The 19,407-nt window shown below is 45.0% G+C and overlaps 2 protein-coding genes across 2 annotated transcripts in view; one reads left to right on the forward strand and one right to left on the reverse strand.

Moving 5' to 3' along the window:
* The window catches only part of KIAA0586 (KIAA0586 ortholog), a 107,878-nt gene extending 96,653 nt beyond the window's left edge, over nt 1-11,225 (reverse strand). Inside the window, exons 1-12 of the mRNA XM_066552357.1 lie at nt 11,136-11,225; nt 10,097-10,173; nt 9,455-9,524; nt 8,288-8,354; nt 7,838-8,015; nt 7,208-7,441; nt 6,444-6,612; nt 5,490-5,657; nt 4,584-4,704; nt 3,486-3,618; nt 2,068-2,109; nt 477-703 (exon numbers count right to left, since the gene is read on the reverse strand). Coding sequence (XP_066408454.1) covers nt 477-703; nt 2,068-2,109; nt 3,486-3,618; nt 4,584-4,704; nt 5,490-5,657; nt 6,444-6,612; nt 7,208-7,441; nt 7,838-8,015; nt 8,288-8,354; nt 9,455-9,524; nt 10,097-10,114 — 1,427 coding nt within the window. The 5' untranslated portion in view covers nt 10,115-10,173; nt 11,136-11,225. The remainder of the gene's footprint in view (nt 1-476; nt 704-2,067; nt 2,110-3,485; nt 3,619-4,583; nt 4,705-5,489; nt 5,658-6,443; nt 6,613-7,207; nt 7,442-7,837; nt 8,016-8,287; nt 8,355-9,454; nt 9,525-10,096; nt 10,174-11,135) is intronic.
* A 972-nt stretch (nt 11,226-12,197) lies between these two features.
* On the forward strand, nt 12,198-19,169 carry TIMM9 (translocase of inner mitochondrial membrane 9). Its single transcript, XM_066552791.1, has 4 exons — nt 12,198-12,261; nt 15,956-16,019; nt 16,326-16,421; nt 18,696-19,169. Exons 2-4 carry the CDS (start codon nt 15,981-15,983, stop codon nt 18,828-18,830), a joined length of 270 nt encoding a protein of 89 aa, XP_066408888.1. The 5' UTR covers nt 12,198-12,261; nt 15,956-15,980; the 3' UTR covers nt 18,831-19,169.
* Nucleotides 19,170-19,407: the final 238 nt, after the last annotated feature.

Genomic DNA, 19,407 nt, shown 5'->3' on the forward strand with positions numbered 1-19,407 from the left:
GCAAGTTTAGATTGTATTTTAACAGAAAATTGCCATTATGATTTTAATAGAAAATTTCCATTATGATACTCCAAGCAGGAGTATTTAACACAACTAACAAAGCAAAAGTTTAAAAGCCAAAGATCTGTTGTGAGGTGATTAAATTCTGTAAATTTACAGGCTTATGAAGCCTTTTCTGCTCTGAATAATTAAATTAGGCTTCAATTTTCTTTTTTAATGCAAAGTTGGTATGGAAACAGTTAAATGCCCAGGCAGCAGAGCAGTTTGTCCAGCTGATAAAGCCTCAGAAATCAGATTTTGGCACCTGACAAAAATCAGTTCACATCACAAGCGCTGAAAAACATCTGAATTTCAAGAATCAGACAATGATTGCTAGGAAGAGTCAATAAATCCTTTTTGCAGGGAAGAACACAAGTTCTTCAATGCCCAGATTTGGAAACATCAATGTCACAAAGCACTGAATTGCAGGGTCTGACCTGTTTGTAGCCAAGGAGTTACTGAAAGCATACATGGCATCTCCATCTTTTGCATGAGTAACAGCTTCCAGATTCTCCTCAAGGACTTTTTTATTGTTCTGCACTCCTCTCAAAACCCTTTCAGCATCTGTCAGGATAGACCTTGGCACTTGGACATTTTGAAGGATGGATGGTTTGCTGACTGGATGATGTTCAGGAGGATCAGGTGCAACAGGAGGATTTTTTGTCTAAAATTGAAACAGAACCTCTAGTTTTTAATCAGAGATTGTAATTTCCTTTAATCTGTTATCACATCAATGGCATCATATGAAATCCTGCCCATGTGCACTATCAGCAACTTCAATTACTCAAGGACTTTCATTATGTTGCAAATATATTTTGAGAAGTGAAAGACATCCAAAAGATCTCATATGGAAAATGATGGGAAGTATGAGAGGCAATGCTAATGAGGCTAATAAGCATGTGAAAAGATGGCAATTAGATACATGAAGTATCACAAGCAAATCTCTCCATGGAACAGTAATTAAATATAATTAAGAGCCTAATAAAAGCCCAAGTCCTCTAAATATATGCACTTGTTTGGCATCAATCTACCCCTAAGAAACACCAAGCAATACTTTTAAGTTTTAACAAAATAAATCCCTCAGCAGCCCCTTGATCCCCTTTCACTCATTTTCACTTTTCAGAAGGAACAATGAAGCCTCTCACTTAGCAGAGCCCTTTTCCAGAGATAAAAATCGAGCATAAATTAGCTGCTAAGTCCAAAAGAAAGGGACACAAACACAGGAAACAAGTTCTCACATTCATTCTCACACACCTGAGGAAAAACCCAGGGGCCCATGAAAACTTCATCAAACATTGTAAAAATATTTCAAAGTGATAAATGTACATTAAAAAAAACACCTCAAACCGAAACTAAAATGCCCAGACTGTGAAAACATCAACTGAATGCACAGAAAAAAGAAAATCTCACAGATCACAATTCAGTTTTGGCTTTAAGGCTACTTTTTTGTCAAATCAGAATTAAACAAGTTTATGTTCGAGCAGATGTAGTGCCACAATGCCATAACAAAACAGGAATCAACACCCTGATCCCATGACCTTGGTTTTGGCCTGGTGAGGAAAAGACAATATACCAAATTATTTATCAATTTTGTAAAGGCTTTCATTTTTTAATGAAATTTTTGGACAAAAACTAACTCAGTAAGACAGATAAAATCTGTGAGAAAAGGTAAGAAACAGATACATGATAAACTGTAAAATGATATAGACTTAGTGAGACCCAGATCATGAAATGGTAACTGGATCTGTTCAATCTGTAAAAAAAGCAGGTAGCAGCAGTCCCCACTGTGCCAGTCTGACACAGCAGCTTCCTGCCTGACATTATCCCCTCAAGGGGTTTGCTAGGACTGAGCCAGGCAGGAGGAATGTGATCTGTGCAAGAGCAATCCTTTAACAAACATCCCGGTGTGCCACAGGCAGGCAGTGATATTTCACTGCAAACACACTCAGAACTGCTTCAGCATTAGAGCATTTTACAGAAAACCCAAAAACCACAAAAGAAACACACAGAAAAATTTCAATTTCATACCTTAATAAGATCAGTCATGTCAGTTTTCCATGAACTTGCTTCCTAAAAAGACAGAAGAAGAGCTGTTGAAACTTGAAGGTAAATCCATAGGAGACACTGGATCAGTTTCTCTGGCCACAATGAATTCCCTGGGTTAGAGCACCACCTTCTGTCCTCAGCTAATTCACACCTTTGCTTTGTGACAGATCTGGGCTCTCATTTACCCAAAAATGTATCATTTTATCACTCTACAAACCTCTCAGTGATAAGGAGTCAGTAGCTAAGTGTTTAACTGACCCAACTCTCCATTTGCTAAGTCATCACATCTCTGTCTTTCTATTGATCTTTTTCATAAGAGAGATTTCAAATAATTTCTGTAACTGTGTCCTTCTCCCATTCTTTATCCCATCTCATCTTGTTCTGTTGCCTGTATTAAGGTATGTCACTTGTTTAAATTTTCAGCAATAGTGGGAAGAAAATATCTGCAACCTCAGTGACACCTGTTTCCATTCCTAGTAAGAATAGTTAAATGTAAAATCCACAAAGTGTTACCAAATCTGTAAAAAATCCATCAGCTATGCTATATGACAGATGAAGCTGCATTTTCTACAGATATAGCAACAAAAACCAGACAGGTAATACAAAATATTTTTAAGGGAAATATGCAAGTTGAAACTTCCAACCACAGCAATGAACCAGCAGAATCAAAGTTATTACATTTCAAGCCAATTCACAGAGGTGAATTTTCACTTCTTTTCTCCTTTCTCACTGTGTATATTGACAAGGATAGAAAGAACCACAAAATGACAGGTGGAGCCAGGAATGGCACCACGTTAAGAGATAAAAGCCTCAATTGTGAAAAGCTCCATGTTGCCAGCACAGAAACAGATCTTGCACCCCAAAGGTACAAAATCACTAGCACAAGAAACAGCACAAGGATTCTATGCCAGGCAATTCCTTGGAAAAAGCATTCAATGCAAAAAAAAAAAAAAAAAAAAAAAGTGGCAAAATGAGAAAGGAAATGTTTAAATCAGCCCTAAAGCTGACTGGAGATAAATGGAACACTGTTCTTTCTCAAATGGGAAAATTATATCAGCTCTGTAGCTCTGCAGAGAACAGGCACTGGAAATATCCAAAACCTTTAAATAAACAAATAAACAAACTTTTTTTTTCTCTTTCTGTCCCTCCCCCTCTCTCTCTCACCTATTTTATGTCTGGGACAATGGCAGCCAGAATCCATTGCACACCCAGAGCATTATTCAGGCTCAAAGCTCTTCCACACACAGACTCCAATATTTCAATTAATTGTAAACAGATGTAAAACTTTTTACAGGTGTAGAAGAGCAACACTTTTACTGATATCAGACCTCTATGGTTTTCTCCACATTTTTTACTCCCCTTCTTCAAACCCCTGCTCATTGTGATTAGATTGACTTTACCTGCAGAATGTTGTGCATTTCTCTTCTCAACTTGCCAAGATCTTGAAGTAGATCATCTGCTTTTTGCACTGTTTTCTCAATTGAGTTGTACCTTTCAAAGGAGGGAATTAAGACTGCAGGCAAAGCTTTGTGTCTAAGGGGAGAAACACTCCTGGTTACACCTCTCATGGCTCCTGAGGCGGCCCAAGAAAAGATTCAACTGTGAAACCAAGCAGGAATTTACAGTGCAAGTACCAAACTTTCAGATAAACTGGAACTTGCTTTGGCATCTGAAGTTACAGAGGTTATTGGGTTTTTTACCCAGTTGTTTACCACTTAACACCTTCAGCCCAATCCTTTTATTTTCAATAGTGAAATTACATCTAATAGAGCAACACTTAAACTTTGGTTATCTTTCCATTTGAAGCAATTAACATTTTTGTGCACACTGTTCTAAATTAGACAGTGCATATGAGAAGTTTCTCACTGTATTAGTGAAATTATAACTTTACATTATTGCCTGGGGGAAATATGCTTCAGACTGCATGGCTAAGAACATTTTTTCACCCATTTTAAAGCTTAGGAATTGTTAGGTGGATGCTGCTCCTGCAAAACACTCCAAGTGCAACCTGCTGACCTCTGAGAAAGGTGCTGTGAGTGTTGTGAGCTGTCCTGAGCAACAGCCTTCATCTGCCTGCAGTTTAACAGGAACCACAAAATCCTGGAACTTTACAGCTGGAAGGGACCCACAAGGATCAGAATCCAGCTCCTGGCCCTGCACAGACACCCCAACAATGCCACCCTGTCCTGGGGGCATGGTGCAAACTCTGAACTCTATCAAGCCTGGGGCTGTGCCCATTCCCTGGGAGCCAGGGCAGTGCCAGCACCCTCTGGGGGAAGAACCTTTCCTGAAATCCAACCTAAACCCACCCTGGCACAGCTCCAGCCGTTCCCTCAGGTCCTGCCAAAAGTAATGCAAAAATAGAAATATTCCAGCACAGCTGGGCCAGACTGCAGAACCACACCAGGGACTGTTACACCATCAGTGTCTAATGCACCTCTCTCAATTCCACTGAAACAGAAACTCCCCCTCAGCTTTGGATTGTTGTGTTTGTCCACCTGTCTCTCTCAGCATGTCTGCTCCTTTCATTGCTATTTAATGCTGTCTTCTTGGAATATTCAATTTGCTTTATTGGTGTTTCTTGAGAATTCAAAACGTGTTCCAGACCTTTCCCTTCACCTACAATGAAGTGAAATGAAACAGAAAAAAAAGAAAGTTAAGTTAGTTCAATATATTTCATATTTTCTTTTCTAGGTATTTCACCAAGGAGAGTAAAATATTTTTAGATTTAAATATATAGATCTATTTCAGATAAGGCAAATCACTTAAAACCACTCACACTAATCTCACTTTCTGAGATTACTTTAAATTAGCAAAGCTAGATGGAACTGGGATGGCAATGAACTGAGTCACTGAGAACAAATCTGTGACATTATGGACAGCATGCTTCTTCTTTTGTCTTGTTTAATTTATTTCTGGACCCACTGAACAATAGAAGTACCTGACAGCTTTGTAACAGAGACAGAACTTGATCAAAAGCAGCAAAAAAAATTATTTACATTTGCTTTACATCTGCTGCTGTCAATATAATAATCCAGAGACCTTGTGGAACCATGAAAAAATAAAATAAAAATTCAATTTAACCAATGATAATGACAAAATTATTGAGGAGCTCTCAAGTTTTACATTATTCTGTCGAATCTTCCTGAAACTCGACTTTGAAAAAATATTTCAGTGAGCAGTCCTGCTGAAACTCTACAGATTAAATCAGCACTGTCTTTAAGTCTTTAGTTACTTATGAGTAAGTGACTTATGCACAAAACTAACCCTTCCCAAATGTAGATTCCAAATATTCTCAACATATGCATTTAAGTGCCAGCAACCCAAGGGAAAAGGTCACAAAAGGTGAGGAATACACAAAGTAACCACCAGGCCATACTGGTTAGGCCAGTGGAGGACAATACCTTCTCTTGTAGGTTTGGAAATATTTTCTTTTTCTACTACAGGTTTTTCTTTCTCTGAGATTTTCCCATTTTTGGGTACAGGTTCTGGAGCATATCTTCGAGGAACTGGTGTCTTTAGAGGAGATTTTTGTGTATGAGCCCCATGACTAGGAAAATTGCTTGAATATGCTTCAGGGAACATTAAAAAATAAAGTTATTTAAAATGTTGACAATTTTCTTTACAGGAAATTATATCATAGAATCACAGAGTGGTTTGGGTTGGAAGGGACTTTAAAATCATCCAGTTCCAACCCCCTGCCATGGCAGGGACACCTTCCACCATCCCAGGCTGCTCCAAGCTCTGTCTAAGCTGGCCTGGAACCCTGCCAGGGATGAGGCAGCCACAGCTTCTGTGGGCAGCCTGTGCCAGAGCCTCTCCACCCTCACAAGAATTTCTTCCTGGCATCTAATTTAAACCTACATTCCTTCAGTTTTGAGCCATTCCCCCTTGTCCTATCACTACTTGCACTTGCAGACTCTAAGAAAAAAAAATCTAGGAAAAACCCCTATGCCAATTCTATAAATTCTGCACAAAAATGCAAAGCATTACTGCACTAGTTAAGTAAACAGGAAGAAAATTTCATACTTCTGACTGCTATCATAAGGGATTAAAAAAACCCAAACCCCACTGTAGTTCACCACAGGCTTCCACACAGATTATGTCTCACTAAGATTATTTTAAATCCAGGCACCTTCTGGTGCAGACTTCAGTAAATCAGAAGTCTCACTTTAATTCAAACTGGAAGATGCTGCAACATCTTCAGAATGTCACAAAAATTAGAAAGAGCATTGAGCAATAAAACAAGTTACACACACGAAATATTTACAAGTCATTACTGATGTGATGCACAATCCAATATTAATGGACACCAAATTAATGCAAAACTAACAGTGAGAATAAGAATTTGTCTCCACCTTGGGCAAGTGCAGCATTGGCAGGGAATAAACCCCTGTGAGATGAAGGTGCTTCAGTAGTGAGTGATCTCTGCTCTGGCTTCTCCCAGTGCCCTGCCAGGGGCCCAGGGGCAGGCACAGGACCCTGCTGCAGGCCACGAGTGTTCACTGCAGAGCTGATGAGATGGGACTGGGAGACAAAAGTGCAGAGTGTTCCTGGTCATTGAGTCACTGAATTGTTAAGGCTGAAAAGAGCTTTTAGATTACCAAGTCTGCTCCCAGCACCCCCATGTTCCCCACCAAACCAAGTCCTCCAGGGCCACATCCATGATTTCTGAACACTTCCAGGGATGGTGACTCCACCACTGCCCTGTGCATGTTCCCATGTCTGACCACCCTTCAATGAAGAATTTTCCATGATACCCAACCCAAACCTACCCTGGTGCAGCTTGAGGCCATTTCCCCTTGTCCTGTCCCTGCTTCCCTGGGAGCAGAGCCCGACCTGCACCAGCCCCACCCTCCTGGCAGGAGCTGTGCAGAGCCCCAAGGTCCCTCCTGAGCCTCCTTTCCTCCAGGCTGAGCCTCCCCAGCTCCCTCAATCATTCCTGAGGCTCCAGATCCTGCCTCAGCTCCATGCCCTTCTCTGGACGTGTTCCACCCCCTCAGTGTTTTATTCATTGCTAACTGCTTTCACTTTGATCCACTTCCACTGAACTTTCTTTCTTTCTAATACTAAGAAACAATCCAAATTATTATAACACTCAGACACAGAAGAAATTATTAACCTGAATATTCATTTGTTGCTCCTGTAGCTTTTCCAGGTGCTGAATCCTTTGCACCATGAAAGAATTCATTTGTTTTTCAAGCTCACTGACTCTCTGCTGGTAGTGGGGCTCCTCATGTTGAGCCTTCATATGTTTTTGCTGTTCAGATGCTCGTTGCAGCTGCCTGTCTGTCTCCTGCAGTTTCTGAAGCAGTTCTGAAACTGAGTTCACTTTTGCTTCCAAATCATTTTGAACCTTCAAGAAATAAAAAAAAATAAAGAAAGGGAAGGGGGGGAAAAAAACCCCATTATTTTACATAATGTGAGCATCAAAAGATCAAAACATCCTTCACAGAATCCTGGATTTGCATCCCAAAAGAAACAAAATTCTATTTAGCCTTCAACTTTTGGTGGTTTAGCAATATTGTGAATTTCTAAATAAAATAGATAAATCAAATGGTCTCTGTCTTCTGCCCATTTAGTTGAAACCAAATTAGTTCCCTCTGGTATACTGGTCAGCAAGTGTGACATGACAAACACACAAAGCAGTGAGCAGACACATTCAGGCTCTCTGGAGCTACAATTAACAATTTCAGGCTTGTTTGGAACATTTACTGTTTTAAGAGGACAAAGAACTGCTGCTCCCACCGACCTTGAGGAGTGGAGCTGTGCTGGCAATGGCAGCAGCAGTGGCTGCTGCAATGGTTGTTGCAGACTCCACTTCCCTGGCTGCTGACCTGCTGTCACTCCCAGCACCTTCCTTTTTTTCTGTGGGGGCACTTCCCAAGAGCTGCACCTTCACCTCCTTATGAACAGGAATAACCTGAGTTCTAGAAAAATAAAAATGTGCCTGTAAACAGCATTTTCTCCATATCTCCTCCAAGCAAATATTTCCCACACACAGCACTGATATCACTGTATAAGCATTTCTCCTGGAACTTTTGGCACAAGACACTCCAAGGAATAAAATCAACTTAAAATACTTTCATACACAGAAAAAGAACACTGACAGAGAACTGTAAATTCATTTTGGCAAAAAACTGAAGTGGTGTAGTTGTACAGAAACAGAACAGCTCAGACACCAACAACAATTCACACTCACTTTTGCATTAATACTGCTCTCAGAGCCTCCTTCTGGCCAGTAGCATACTGGGAAATAAAAACATCATCTGTGGGGAAGGACAAACATCCTTTGTTGAGATAATTGACACAAAATGTCTGTTTCACAGGTAGAGACAAAGTACAATACATTTAATTTTGCTGTGAAGAATCTGTTGCCTGCAGGAACCGGCACCATCTACTGCAACAACAAATTGTTTCCTTTCAGTAAGTAGAAAATTTAAATAATGGTAAAAGTAAGAGCAGGCTTCATTTAACACAATTTTTATAACATTGAATGCTGCTATCAATAAAGTCCAATAATGGTGAGTAAATTCTCAATGGTAACTACAGCTCAGACAACCCAGTCAATAAAATGCTGCAAATTCTGACTTGAAAAAAATTTAATTAAGAAAACCCCAGAAAGAGTATTTCCCTAGCATCATCATAAATTACAAATAATTTTCTTAATAGGTGCAAATCATGCTAAAAGCATTGCAGGCTCTCCCTCACCCACTGTTTGCTGGGCAGAGGAAGCAAATGCTGCTAAGTCAGGTAGCTGCAGCCTGTGAGTGCAAAAGTTCTGATTTCTGGTCTTAATTAGGGTATTGACTTGTATTTTTTCTCCTTTACAAAGCTCCAGATATCCAAGAAACCTGCATAAGAGTGTTTTCTTTAAAAAGCCTTCACTTCCATAAATCTGATTGAAATTGGCAGATTCAGAAATTAAAGGAAAAGACACTGACATTGTGATTTCCTGGGATTCTTAAGGATTACAAATACATTTTTTTTGGTACAGGCTGCTTGAAGAAAAATACACCTTTGTAGTACAATAATTCACAAGAGGAAAATGGAGCAAAACAAGCCCCTTCCCCAAACTGTCTATTCAGAAACATGAATATTTGGTTAACAAAAGGAATCTCAACTCTGGCACACTGGCAGAAGTCCCACTTAGTTAATTTAAAAAAATTAATGCCAGCAAGCATGAGATAAAATTTGCAAAATTAAAGAATGTTTGTCACAATTATCATCTTTTTATCAAAGCAACCTTTGAATATTTTCCCTCAGAAGTTTTTATAGTGAAAAAAAAAATAAAACCCACCTAAAAGCTCCCTTTTCCTTTAATTAAGCAGTTTCCTTACAAAAAAAAAAGGTGCTTGATGTGTTTTACCTTCAGGTCCTCTGCTATTTTCCAGAAGCACCAAAGGACCATTTTGTGCTGCAGCTTCTTTAGGAGGATCCTTCAGAAAAAGAGCAGAAAAAGCTGAGATCAAAGCCTCTGTAGCCAAAATTTTAGAGGCAGATGGAATTGCTGAGCACACAAATGGAACCATTTGCACGCAGCAACACAAAGGTCTTGGCACAAAACACGACAAGACCTCTGCCACAGAAGGGTCTGGACGTTGCTGGCAAGAACTCCCATGGCATTTTAGGGATTAAAACTCCACAAACACAATTCAAATCAAAACCATATATTCTAAATGCTAAGTTTATTCTCCTCATTTATGGCCAAAGAAGCAGTAGTGAAACTATACCTGCTTAAGTTTAGAGAAGTTGCTAATCTTGGACAGGTCAGGATTGCTCACACACAGAGAATGAAGCACACAGAGAATGAAGTGTTAAATAAAGCCCCTCCAAAAGCACCAGCAATAACACCACAGCAGCAGCAGCTCAAAGAGAAAAAGCAGCTGCACAGCTGTGGTGCAGAGGCTGAGCCAAAATCTTGTGCTGCTTTTAGAGGAGCTACAGCTTTTTGAGGAAAGCAGTGTTCTCTTAGCTCAGGATTGCAGGAAGCAGCAGCAGCTTTTCTTACCTTTTGGGATAAAAACATGGGCTCGAAATTTTCAACTGGAAGCAGGCGTTCTGGATATGCTTTGGTGCTTAGGACCCCTAAAATAAAACAGTTTTACTGTGGTCAGAATCATTTGTGGTGCATTTTCTGTACAGCTCCACATTTCCCTTATCTCTGAATGCCTAAACATCATGACCCTCATGATGAGCACAGAGAGTGAGCTGAAGCTTAAAAACATCAGTGAATTCTGTGAGTCTGAATGAGAAATTCGATTAACAGCATGGGGAAACCTCTGAAAAACAGAACATTACTGAACAACTGATGCCTTGTGAAGGCTGACCTAGAACAGAGGCTGGATGGAGTTAAAGAATAAAGCAGGGATTTATTAAGAGGCCTCAAATAGATCCACCTTGGGCAGCACAAGAGCCCAGCCAGGGCTGCACCCAAGATGAACCAAGATGGCCACAAAAATGGACCACAGGTCATGGGGTCTCTCACTTGGAGTTCATTGTCCAATTCCAGCTTTAGCCCATGCAGTCCCATCCTGCTTGTTTTTCTCTCTCCAGCCCACATTGTTTGTGCTCTTGGGCCTGAGATTTGGACCATTTGTGCTTGGTCCCCAGTTAGAGAAGGAATTGTTTTGTCTCCCTACTCTGTGAAGAGAGCTCACCATCCCCTAATATGAAGCCCAGACCCACACACTAAAGCAGAATAGAATCTGAAACATACAAAAACTAAACCCTGAGGCATCACATCCTTTAACCAGGGATGTTTAACAGTGATTAACCATCCCTGCCCCCATGGAGAGAGACACCTTCCACTGTCCCAGGCTGCTCCAAGCCCCATCCAACCTGGCCTGGAACACTTCCAGGGATCCAGGGGCACCCACAGCTCCTGTGGGCACCTGTGCCAGGGCCCCCCTGCCCTCCTGTGCAGAACAGCTCGGGAAAACAAACCCTGCTGACAGCTGAGAATGCAGAGACTCCTTAATGACACAACTCCCCGTGGCTGAAATCGCCTCAGCTCAGGTCTGTGCTGCACCCGCCGCTCACGGACGCACCTGAGGCGGTACCGGGGGAGTCGCGGGTGGTGCCGCTGCCGCCCGGGGCCCGGGCCGGGCTGACACGGGGAGCTCCGTCCGCAGCCGGGTCCGCCGGGCAGGGCGAGCCCCCGGCCCGGAGCTTCTGCACGGCCACCGGCACCGGCACCTTCCGTGCGCGGCCGCCGCCCGGGGGCTGCTCCCTGCGGGCCGCCGTGGAGCGCACCAGCACCTCGGCCGCCGTCAGGCTGCCCAGCGAGTCCCGGCTGCCGCCCGAGCCGCTCTCCGCCTCCATGGGGCGGCCTCAGGGCTCACGGCAGGGCCGGGACCGGGAACGGAGCCGGGAAAGCGGGAACAGCCCCGGGGCTCCGCTTCCCTCCCGCGCCGCGGGCACGGCTGCCGACCCTGAGAGAGCACCGCTCGCTCCCGCTGTCCCGGCCCTAATCCCGGCCCCGATCCCGCTATCCCGGCCCCGGTCTCACTGTCCCGGTCTCGTTGCCGCTGTCCTGGTCCCGTTCCCGCTGTCCCGGCCCCGTTCCCGCTGTCCCGGCCCCGTTCCCGCTGTCCGGGCTCCGTTCCCGCTGTCCGGGCCCTGACCTCGCTATCCCAGCCCCGTTCCCGCTGTCCCGGCCCCGTTCCCCCTATCCTAGCCCTGATCTCGCTGTCTCGGCCCCGTTCCCGCTATCCGGGCTCCGTTCCCGCTGTCCCGGCCCTGACCTCGCTATCCCAGCCCCGTTCCCGCTGTCCCGGCCCCGTTCCCCCTATCCTAGCCCTGATCTCGCTGTCTCGGCCCCGTTCCCGCTGTCCTGGTCCCGTTCCCCCTATCCCAGCCCCGATCCCGCTGTCCCAGCCCCGATCCCCCTATCCCGGCCCTGTTCCCGCTGTCCCGGCCCGGCCGGCGGCACCGGAAGCGCGCGGTGCCATGGCCACGGCGTCCCCTTACCCGGCGTCCGGCGGGAAACGCGCGGGGTCCTCCCCTCAACGGCGTCCGGCGGGAAACGCGCGGGCCCGGGAGGGTAAATCGGGCGGCGGCTCCGCGCGCGGCCGATTCGCCCGGTTCCGTGGCGAATCTGCGGGGCCCGGCCCGGGACGGGCCCTTCTCGTGCGCGCGCGCGCGTAGCGAATCTGCGGGGCCGGCGCGCGGGCGGTGAGTGCGCGAGGGAACGGGCGCGGGAACGGGCGCGCGCTCCTGAGGGACCGGGAGGGATCAGGAGCGTTCCCGTGGCCCGGGAGAACCCGGGAGACACCGGGAGCCTCCCCGTGAGGGCTCTGGAGAGCCCAGGAGACACCGAGAGCCTCCCCGTGAGGGCCCAGGAGACACCGGGAGCCTCCCCGTGGCCCACGAGGGTCCGGGAGCGCTGCCGAGGGCCCTTAATGGGGAAATCCCCGCTCTGTGCCCGGTGTTGGGCCGGGGCTTGGCTGAGCGGGTGATTCCCGAGGGAGAGGAACTCAATGTGCCCTTGGAAGGGAGAACTGGAGGATGGAGTAGACGGAAAAGAGAAAAAAAAAAAAAAAAAAAAAGCTCGAGCTGTTAGCCTCAGGTTTTGGTTTTATCGGGTGAGAAGCGTTAGCCAGGTGTGTGTCAGCCACTTAAAAGAGAGTGCTGGGGGGGAAATGTGTATTTTCCTTCAGGCCTGATGGCCGTACTCGTGTTTGGTGTGCTCAGAGAGGCTCTCCTGGTGCCTGAGGTCAGGCTGGCTCTGGTAACTCACCTTTGGTGTTGGATTTCTACCTCTAATCTCCTTCAGAGCAGGGTCCAGGCTAAATGCAGGAGGCAGTGAGTGACAACAAGCTGAACACCAGCTACACCTGGTTATCCAGCTCCTGACTGGCCCCTCTCACCTCACCCTGTCCTTCTCACTTCATTAAATGCCTCTGGCCTCTATAAAATAATTCGTTTGGTCTTCTTTTAAATCTGATGGCAGTCCAGTTGTAGCCTAGTAATCCCCCATGATAAAAGAACTTTCTCTACAAGCTGTGGGGGTTTTACCTTGACACAATTCTCTGACTTGATATTTTTATTCTTTGAGACATTTCTTTGACTTTACCTTCTTTTACCTTTTCAGAAACACTTGCATGGTGTTCTCTGTGTGCAGCTGGAAGCAAAGGTTTAAAGAGACATTTCAGCTTTCTTTTTATGGAGTAGGTGGTAGTTACAGCTAATTCAGATGGTTAGTGGGGATTGCAAGTGTAAGGGATTTATAGTGTCTCTCCATCACTCTTCTTCCCAGAAAAATGCAAAAAAATCTTCTCAAAAAGATGGGGAAAAATCCCAAACAGAGGGCTTGTTTATTTTGATCAGAGACACTTCTCTTGATGAAACTTCTGTATTTGGAAGAGCCCCAGGGCCTTAAAGGAGGGAGATTTCCCAGTTTTTGCTCCTTTCTGATGACCCAGCACACGCAGACTGTGTCCCTTGCAGCAGAGGTTTATTCAGAGACCTCTGCCTCCTGCAGTGTGACTGTCCTTGCTGAGAGGGGCAGTGCTGAATTTTTAAATTGTGTTTAGTTCACAGGATTAAACCTGAGCCTGCAGGAGTGGTGTCTGAGGCTGAGGTGCTGAGCACTCTTTCATCACCCTTTAAAAGCTTTTTTCAGAGTTGGAGGGAAAGGGGAGAAGCAGCAGGAAATCTTGAAAGAATACATTTAACATACTTTGGAACAAAACAGGTTTGCACATTCCTGGGAATGTTCAGTAGCTCCTTTTTAGATGTGAGGCTGATTTATGGCTGAAGGTGCAGCAGAGCTGTGTAACTCCCCTGTGGAATGTGTGAAATGCCTGTACAGGGACAAGAGCTTCAGGCACTTCAGATCAGGTGGTGCAGATGTGAATCAGAGCCTTTCCCAGGTGCCAAAGCTCTGTGAAACTCCGGTCTCAATCTGCCATTTCCAATCTTGCCAGATCACAGGAGGACAGGGATCAGGTTTGCCATAAACAGCGATCATGAGGCAACCTGAGTGTGGGAAAATGGCACCAACAGGTGAAACTTTGAGCTTCCTGCCTTGGGCAGGGAACAAAAGTGCTCCCTGCAGTTTCTGTTTAATTATCCACATACCCTGCCCTGGAGAGTTGTCACTGCTCTTGTTTTCTCACAGGCTGAGAAAGGGGAGAGGAGTTGCCATCACTTCCCACTGGCATGTCCATTCTCCTGAAATAAATGGGGGGTTTAGGGTAGAGGAGAGAGGCTGAAGAGGGACTTTGGACAAGGACAAGGGGTGGTGGCTCTGCACTGCCACAGGGCAGGGTCAGATACTGGAAAGGAGTTTTTGACTGAGCGTGGTGAGGCCCTGGCACAGGGTGCCCAGAGATGCTGTGGGACCCCATCCTTGGAAGTATTCCAGGACTGGAGGGAGCTTGGAGCAGCCTGGGACAGTGGAAGGTGTCCCTGCCATGGCAGCAGGGTGCAAGGAGATGATCTTGAAGGTCCCTCCCATCCCAAACCACTTTGTGATTCAGTGACCACCTGAGTAAAACCTGTTTCCTTGTTACCACCATATCCTGCAGGTTCTCCTTTGAATAACCTGGGTGAGCTGCCTGCCCATGAGGAGTTCTTGCATTTTACATCCCAGAATCATCTGTGCCCCTGTCCTGCAGTCTCTGAGCTGGCTCCCTGTGCAGGGATCCCCTGTGGTGTCAGGAGGCAGATGTCACCATCCCTGTGCTGCTGGCAGGGGCTGTAGGGACACCTCACTCTGTAGGGACACCTCACTCTGCAGAGACACCTCACTCTTGTGAGAGCTCCCTGATGCTATTTTTAGTTGCTTCATTTTCTTTCTATTGTAGGAATAATTGTTGCTGGCTCTTTGCTGATGTTCAGGCAGCTTGTGTATCCCTTCCCTTTCCCCTGCTGGGAGACTGCAATAGCTAAAGCTCTCTAAAACATGAATGTCTTGCCCAAAAATTGGCAAAGCATAATAGAAGATTAATTGTAAATAGCCCTTGCTAAAGGACTAAAAGAACTTCTTTTTCCCCAAGTGATTGCACTTCAGTGCTCATTTTTCTTCCAGAAGTTGAATTAAACTAAGGAGCTTGTTCTTGCTGACACATGATATTAGTTTGCATTATCATCTGTGATAAGAGGTCCTAGATAACATGGAAATGAAGGGAAAAGGAGACTAGGCTTCAGTCTTCTAGGAAACCTGCAGGGATGCTTTCAAGCCTTAACTTGTTCACTGTGTTGGATTAGGAATGTGAGTCTCTCTTGAGGATGCTTGTTTGAATTCTTAGATCCATAGCTGTTTACTTCTTCCCTTTTGCTTTGTCCGTTTCATTCAATTTTCATTGTTCTCTGTTTTTCTTGCATTTAATTCACTACAATAACCACAACATTTGCTATAGTTCAGGTGTTTGGTGCAGCTACACAGAAACCAGGCCCTGCACTTTGTGCTGCATCTGTTCAGTGACTGCCAGTTTATATTTGCCTTTTTTCCTTTTACAGATCACATCTAAAGTCACTGAAACTCCAAGGTTAGAAAGTGTTTGACTTTGCTTCTTCCCCAGCTCCTGCCACAGATTATTTACTAAATTTGACAGCACTTATAAAAATTAATAAGGCATTCTGTAAGTCACTTCAGCTGTGTGAAATGCCCAAAAAGTCTTTAAAGGACAGCAATTGGCAGGTGGCTCTGGTAAGGTTTCATACCTGGAATTATCTTGGATGGTTTTTTAACTGAATACATTCCTAACAGGTAATTTCCCTTTGAGTGAATGGCTTGGAAGTTTGCTAGCAAAGTTGCATTTAAACACACTTCAAGGATGCACAGAATTCCATTCTGATGTAAAATGTTGCAGTTCATATTTATGTTTTTTATTTAAATCTTGATTTTTATCCTCACCTTTAGGTGACTGAGCCACGGGAGGTGGAACATGGCTGGACAAATATCAGAGGCTGATCAGATCAAGCAGGTGAGATGCTGCATTTGGGAGGGGGGGCTGCTCTGTCACAGGGAGTGGAAGGTGAAGTGCATAGGGAAGGACAGAAACTCTGAGTTATCATCTGAGTTAACCAAAATTTCAACAGATGACCATTGACAAACAGCATGTTTTGTGTATGAGCAGCTTTTGGTGCTGAAATCTTCTGACTGAGATTAAATTTTTCTAGGGACTTGCCCTTCAGATTTTCTTATACCATGCAGTTGTATGTAAGAAAAATAAACACTGATTTTTAATTTATTTTTTTAAAAATATTCATTGTCCAATTTTTATTTACAGTTCAAGGAGTTTCTTGGCACATACAATAAACTTACAGAAAACTGCTTTGTGGATTGCATAAAGGATTTCACTAGCAGAGATGTGAAACCAGAAGAGGTAGGTGATGGCTTCTAGTGGCCCTTTGGTAGAATGGCTGTGCAGCATTCCAATTTCAGAACAGCTTAGAGAGTTTTGATCCTTAAACCAAGATACAGAGCCAGGCAGTGGAGTGTGGGTGTCTGGCATGTTGCTTCCAAGTGAGTGTCCCATCCCAGGCCAGCTTGGACAGGGCTTGGAGCAGCCTGGGACAGTGGAATGTGTCCCTGCCCATGGCAGGGGGTGGAGTGGATGTTCTTTAGGGTTCCTTCCACCAAAACCATTCTAGAAGTGGTTGTCACACACAGAATCTGCCCAGTCCCCACTGAATATTGGCTGCTCCCTGCAGTTCTGTGTGTTTTGTTCCCTGAGCTGTCAGTGGAGGTTCTGGTGCTTTAACTTCTCATGGGTGGTGACTCCATGGACACGGAAGCTGCCCACCTACAGCCTGCATCTCACTGTTTGAGGAATCCTGCTGAAATATTTGTTTACCTGCCCACGTTCCTGCCTTGTAGTGAGTCATGGGAACACAGCTCTGGCTGTTCAATCCACTTCCCTGCACTGCAGGGAGCTCCCTCATGCTGTCATCTGCAGAAAGATTAAGCTCTCCATAAGATTACTTGCATGGTTTTGCTTCTCGTTGCCTGTTGAGAGGCTGTTTCAGAGCCTAATCATTTTGATGGTTAAAAATCTAATAACCTTTACTTGACTCTGCTGGCAGGAAAAAAGCCTAAAATTTTAAACTAACCATTGTTTTTGAGCCTTTTCTGCTTCCTTGGAGTTCAGCTGCAGGCAAAACTCATGTGTCCTTCCAGCTTTGGTTCTGCTGTCCTGAACAGAGCTCTCTTAGCTTCCCAAGACAGATTCCTTCTTTCCCTAATCTTCTCTGCATCTGCTTTAGTGGAATTTTATTACAGGTCATAATTATTTTGGATTAAAGATTACTTAGGTCCAAAAAATATTCTTAGATTCTTGGAGCAACCTGGACTAGTGGGAGATGTCCCTGCCATGGCAGGGGGTTGGAATGAGATGATTTTTAGGGTCCATCCCAACCCAAACCATTTTCTGATTGTGAGCTGCCTATTTTTGCTTCTGTGCATTGCAGAGGGTTCATGTCTGGTAGCACAGGAGCCTTCTGTTAACAGAGGAACTAGGAAAAATCTTTCTTATGGGAACTTCTGCCCAGATTGTCCATTATGGGGTTTCCTGCAGAGCACCTGTCTCTGCAAACAGGACACTTGTCTAGATGGACACTGCTGTGGAAATTCCCATGTTTCTCTTGAGAGTTGTAGTCCCTTATTAAATAATTGAGATCAATACCTCCACAGATCCCCTTTGAAATCCTGCACTTGAAAAAAACCCAACTTCTGAGCTCTTTCCTCACCCAAGTGCCAGTGCAAGTCTGGACTCCCCAGAGCGTTGTCACCCACAGAGGCCTGGGGCAGCTCCAGGACTTGTTTCCCAGGGAGACTCCACTCCTGCTCAGCAGGTTTGGCTGTAGCTGGTGCCAGGCTGAGGGCACAGAAGGGCAGGGGCTGGGTGCTGTGTGGAGCTTGCTGGGCTTTTGTCCAGTTCATTTCATCCCTTCTGCTTTTCACATCCCTCTGGACTGAGCAGGACCAAAGCAATGTCTGCGTCCCCAGGCAAAGGGGTCACCTTTCCTTTCTACCAAAATCTGTTACTTTTGCAGTGATAGCAAGGCTTTGAGCCAGGGCACAGGATATCCAATCAGAAGGACTGTAGCTCAGAAATAATCTCACAACTCTTTCTCTACACTTTAAATTTGAAAAATACTGTGGATGGAATAGGCTCTGGTATTTATTTCCCAGTCCAGCTGACTGATGTACTCTGGTGGCAAGGCAGGTACCAGAAGGCTGATAGAGCCAATGGGAACAAGGGTAAAAAAGGGTTAAACTTGAGTTAGCAAAGAGCAGATCATATTTGGCTGTCAAAACCAGTATGTGTTTGTAAACAGAAGTAAAACAAAATTTACTAATTTAATAGATTATTAATTTCAAAATATGTAGTTCAATTCACAAGAGGAGCCCAAGGACAAAAGGATGGTATCCCTGGGTCCAGGGTGTTTTCCATGGAGACTTTAATATGAGAATGAATATTAGTGAATGTTTCAGGCATACCAGAAAAATTGAACTTTACATTTTCTACTGCCCTCATCTTGACAGTGTGAGATGTACTCACCCAACTGTTTATCCCTGTCTGTGGTGATATTTTGGGTCCTGGCTGGGGACATGTTTGACTTACTGTCTGAAGCCCTGTGTTTCCCTCTTGCTGCAGATAACTTGCTCAGAAAACTGCCTGCAGAAGTATCTGAAGATGACACAGAGGATCTCCATGAGATTCCAGGAGTACCACATCCAGCAGAACGAGGCTCTGGCAGCCAAGGCAGGACTGCTCAGCCAACCTCGTTAGAGCAGAGCACTGCTCAGACTTAAGCTGTGCCAAGAACACACTGGGGGATTCCTACTGTCAGGATGAGTGTCCAGCAGCTCAGAGCAGAGCTGTGGGTGCTGCTCAGGCAGTGGGAGCTGAAGGGTTAAACAGGAGCTCAGTCCTGGTGGCCTGGCAGTGGAGTTTGTTTCCACAAGGGAATGATGCAGACACAACTTTTCCCAGGGCTTGGGAAAAGTTTGAATTTCAGGGGTGATGGGAGGGCTCAGCTGCCTTTTGCTGAGACTGGTTGAGATGAATCAATGTAACGTGGGGAATACACTTTTTTATTTAATTCAAATAAAATCAGCTGGAGCCATATACACCTGTGTGTTCTTTCCAAAGAGCCATTTTTGGGACATCTGAAAGCAGCATTTTGTTTGCTGGGGGCTCTTTGCTCAGCTGCTCCTGAGTTCTGTTCATTTGCTGCTGCTGTAGGAGCTGACAGAGGCCAGAGGGAGCTCAGGCAGGGGTGCCCCAGGTTATCTTTGGGTCACTGACAGGGGACAGGGGGGCATGAGCAGCATTTGTGCCTGAGGCAGCTCCTGTGCACCCCTTG

This window comes from Molothrus aeneus, chromosome 6 (genome assembly GCF_037042795.1).
Source record: "Molothrus aeneus isolate 106 chromosome 6, BPBGC_Maene_1.0, whole genome shotgun sequence".
In the NCBI taxonomy this organism is placed as follows: Eukaryota; Metazoa; Chordata; class Aves; order Passeriformes; family Icteridae; genus Molothrus; species Molothrus aeneus.

Coding starts and splice junctions, on each gene's coding strand:
- TIMM9 (XM_066552791.1), top strand. CDS start 15,981: ATGGCTGGACAAATATCAGAGGCTGATCAGATCAAGCAG. Junction 16,020..16,325: donor AGGCTGATCAGATCAAGCAG/GTGAGATGCTGC, acceptor TTTTATTTACAG/TTCAAGGAGTTTCTTGGCAC. Junction 16,422..18,695: donor GAGATGTGAAACCAGAAGAG/GTAGGTGATGGC, acceptor CTCTTGCTGCAG/ATAACTTGCTCAGAAAACTG.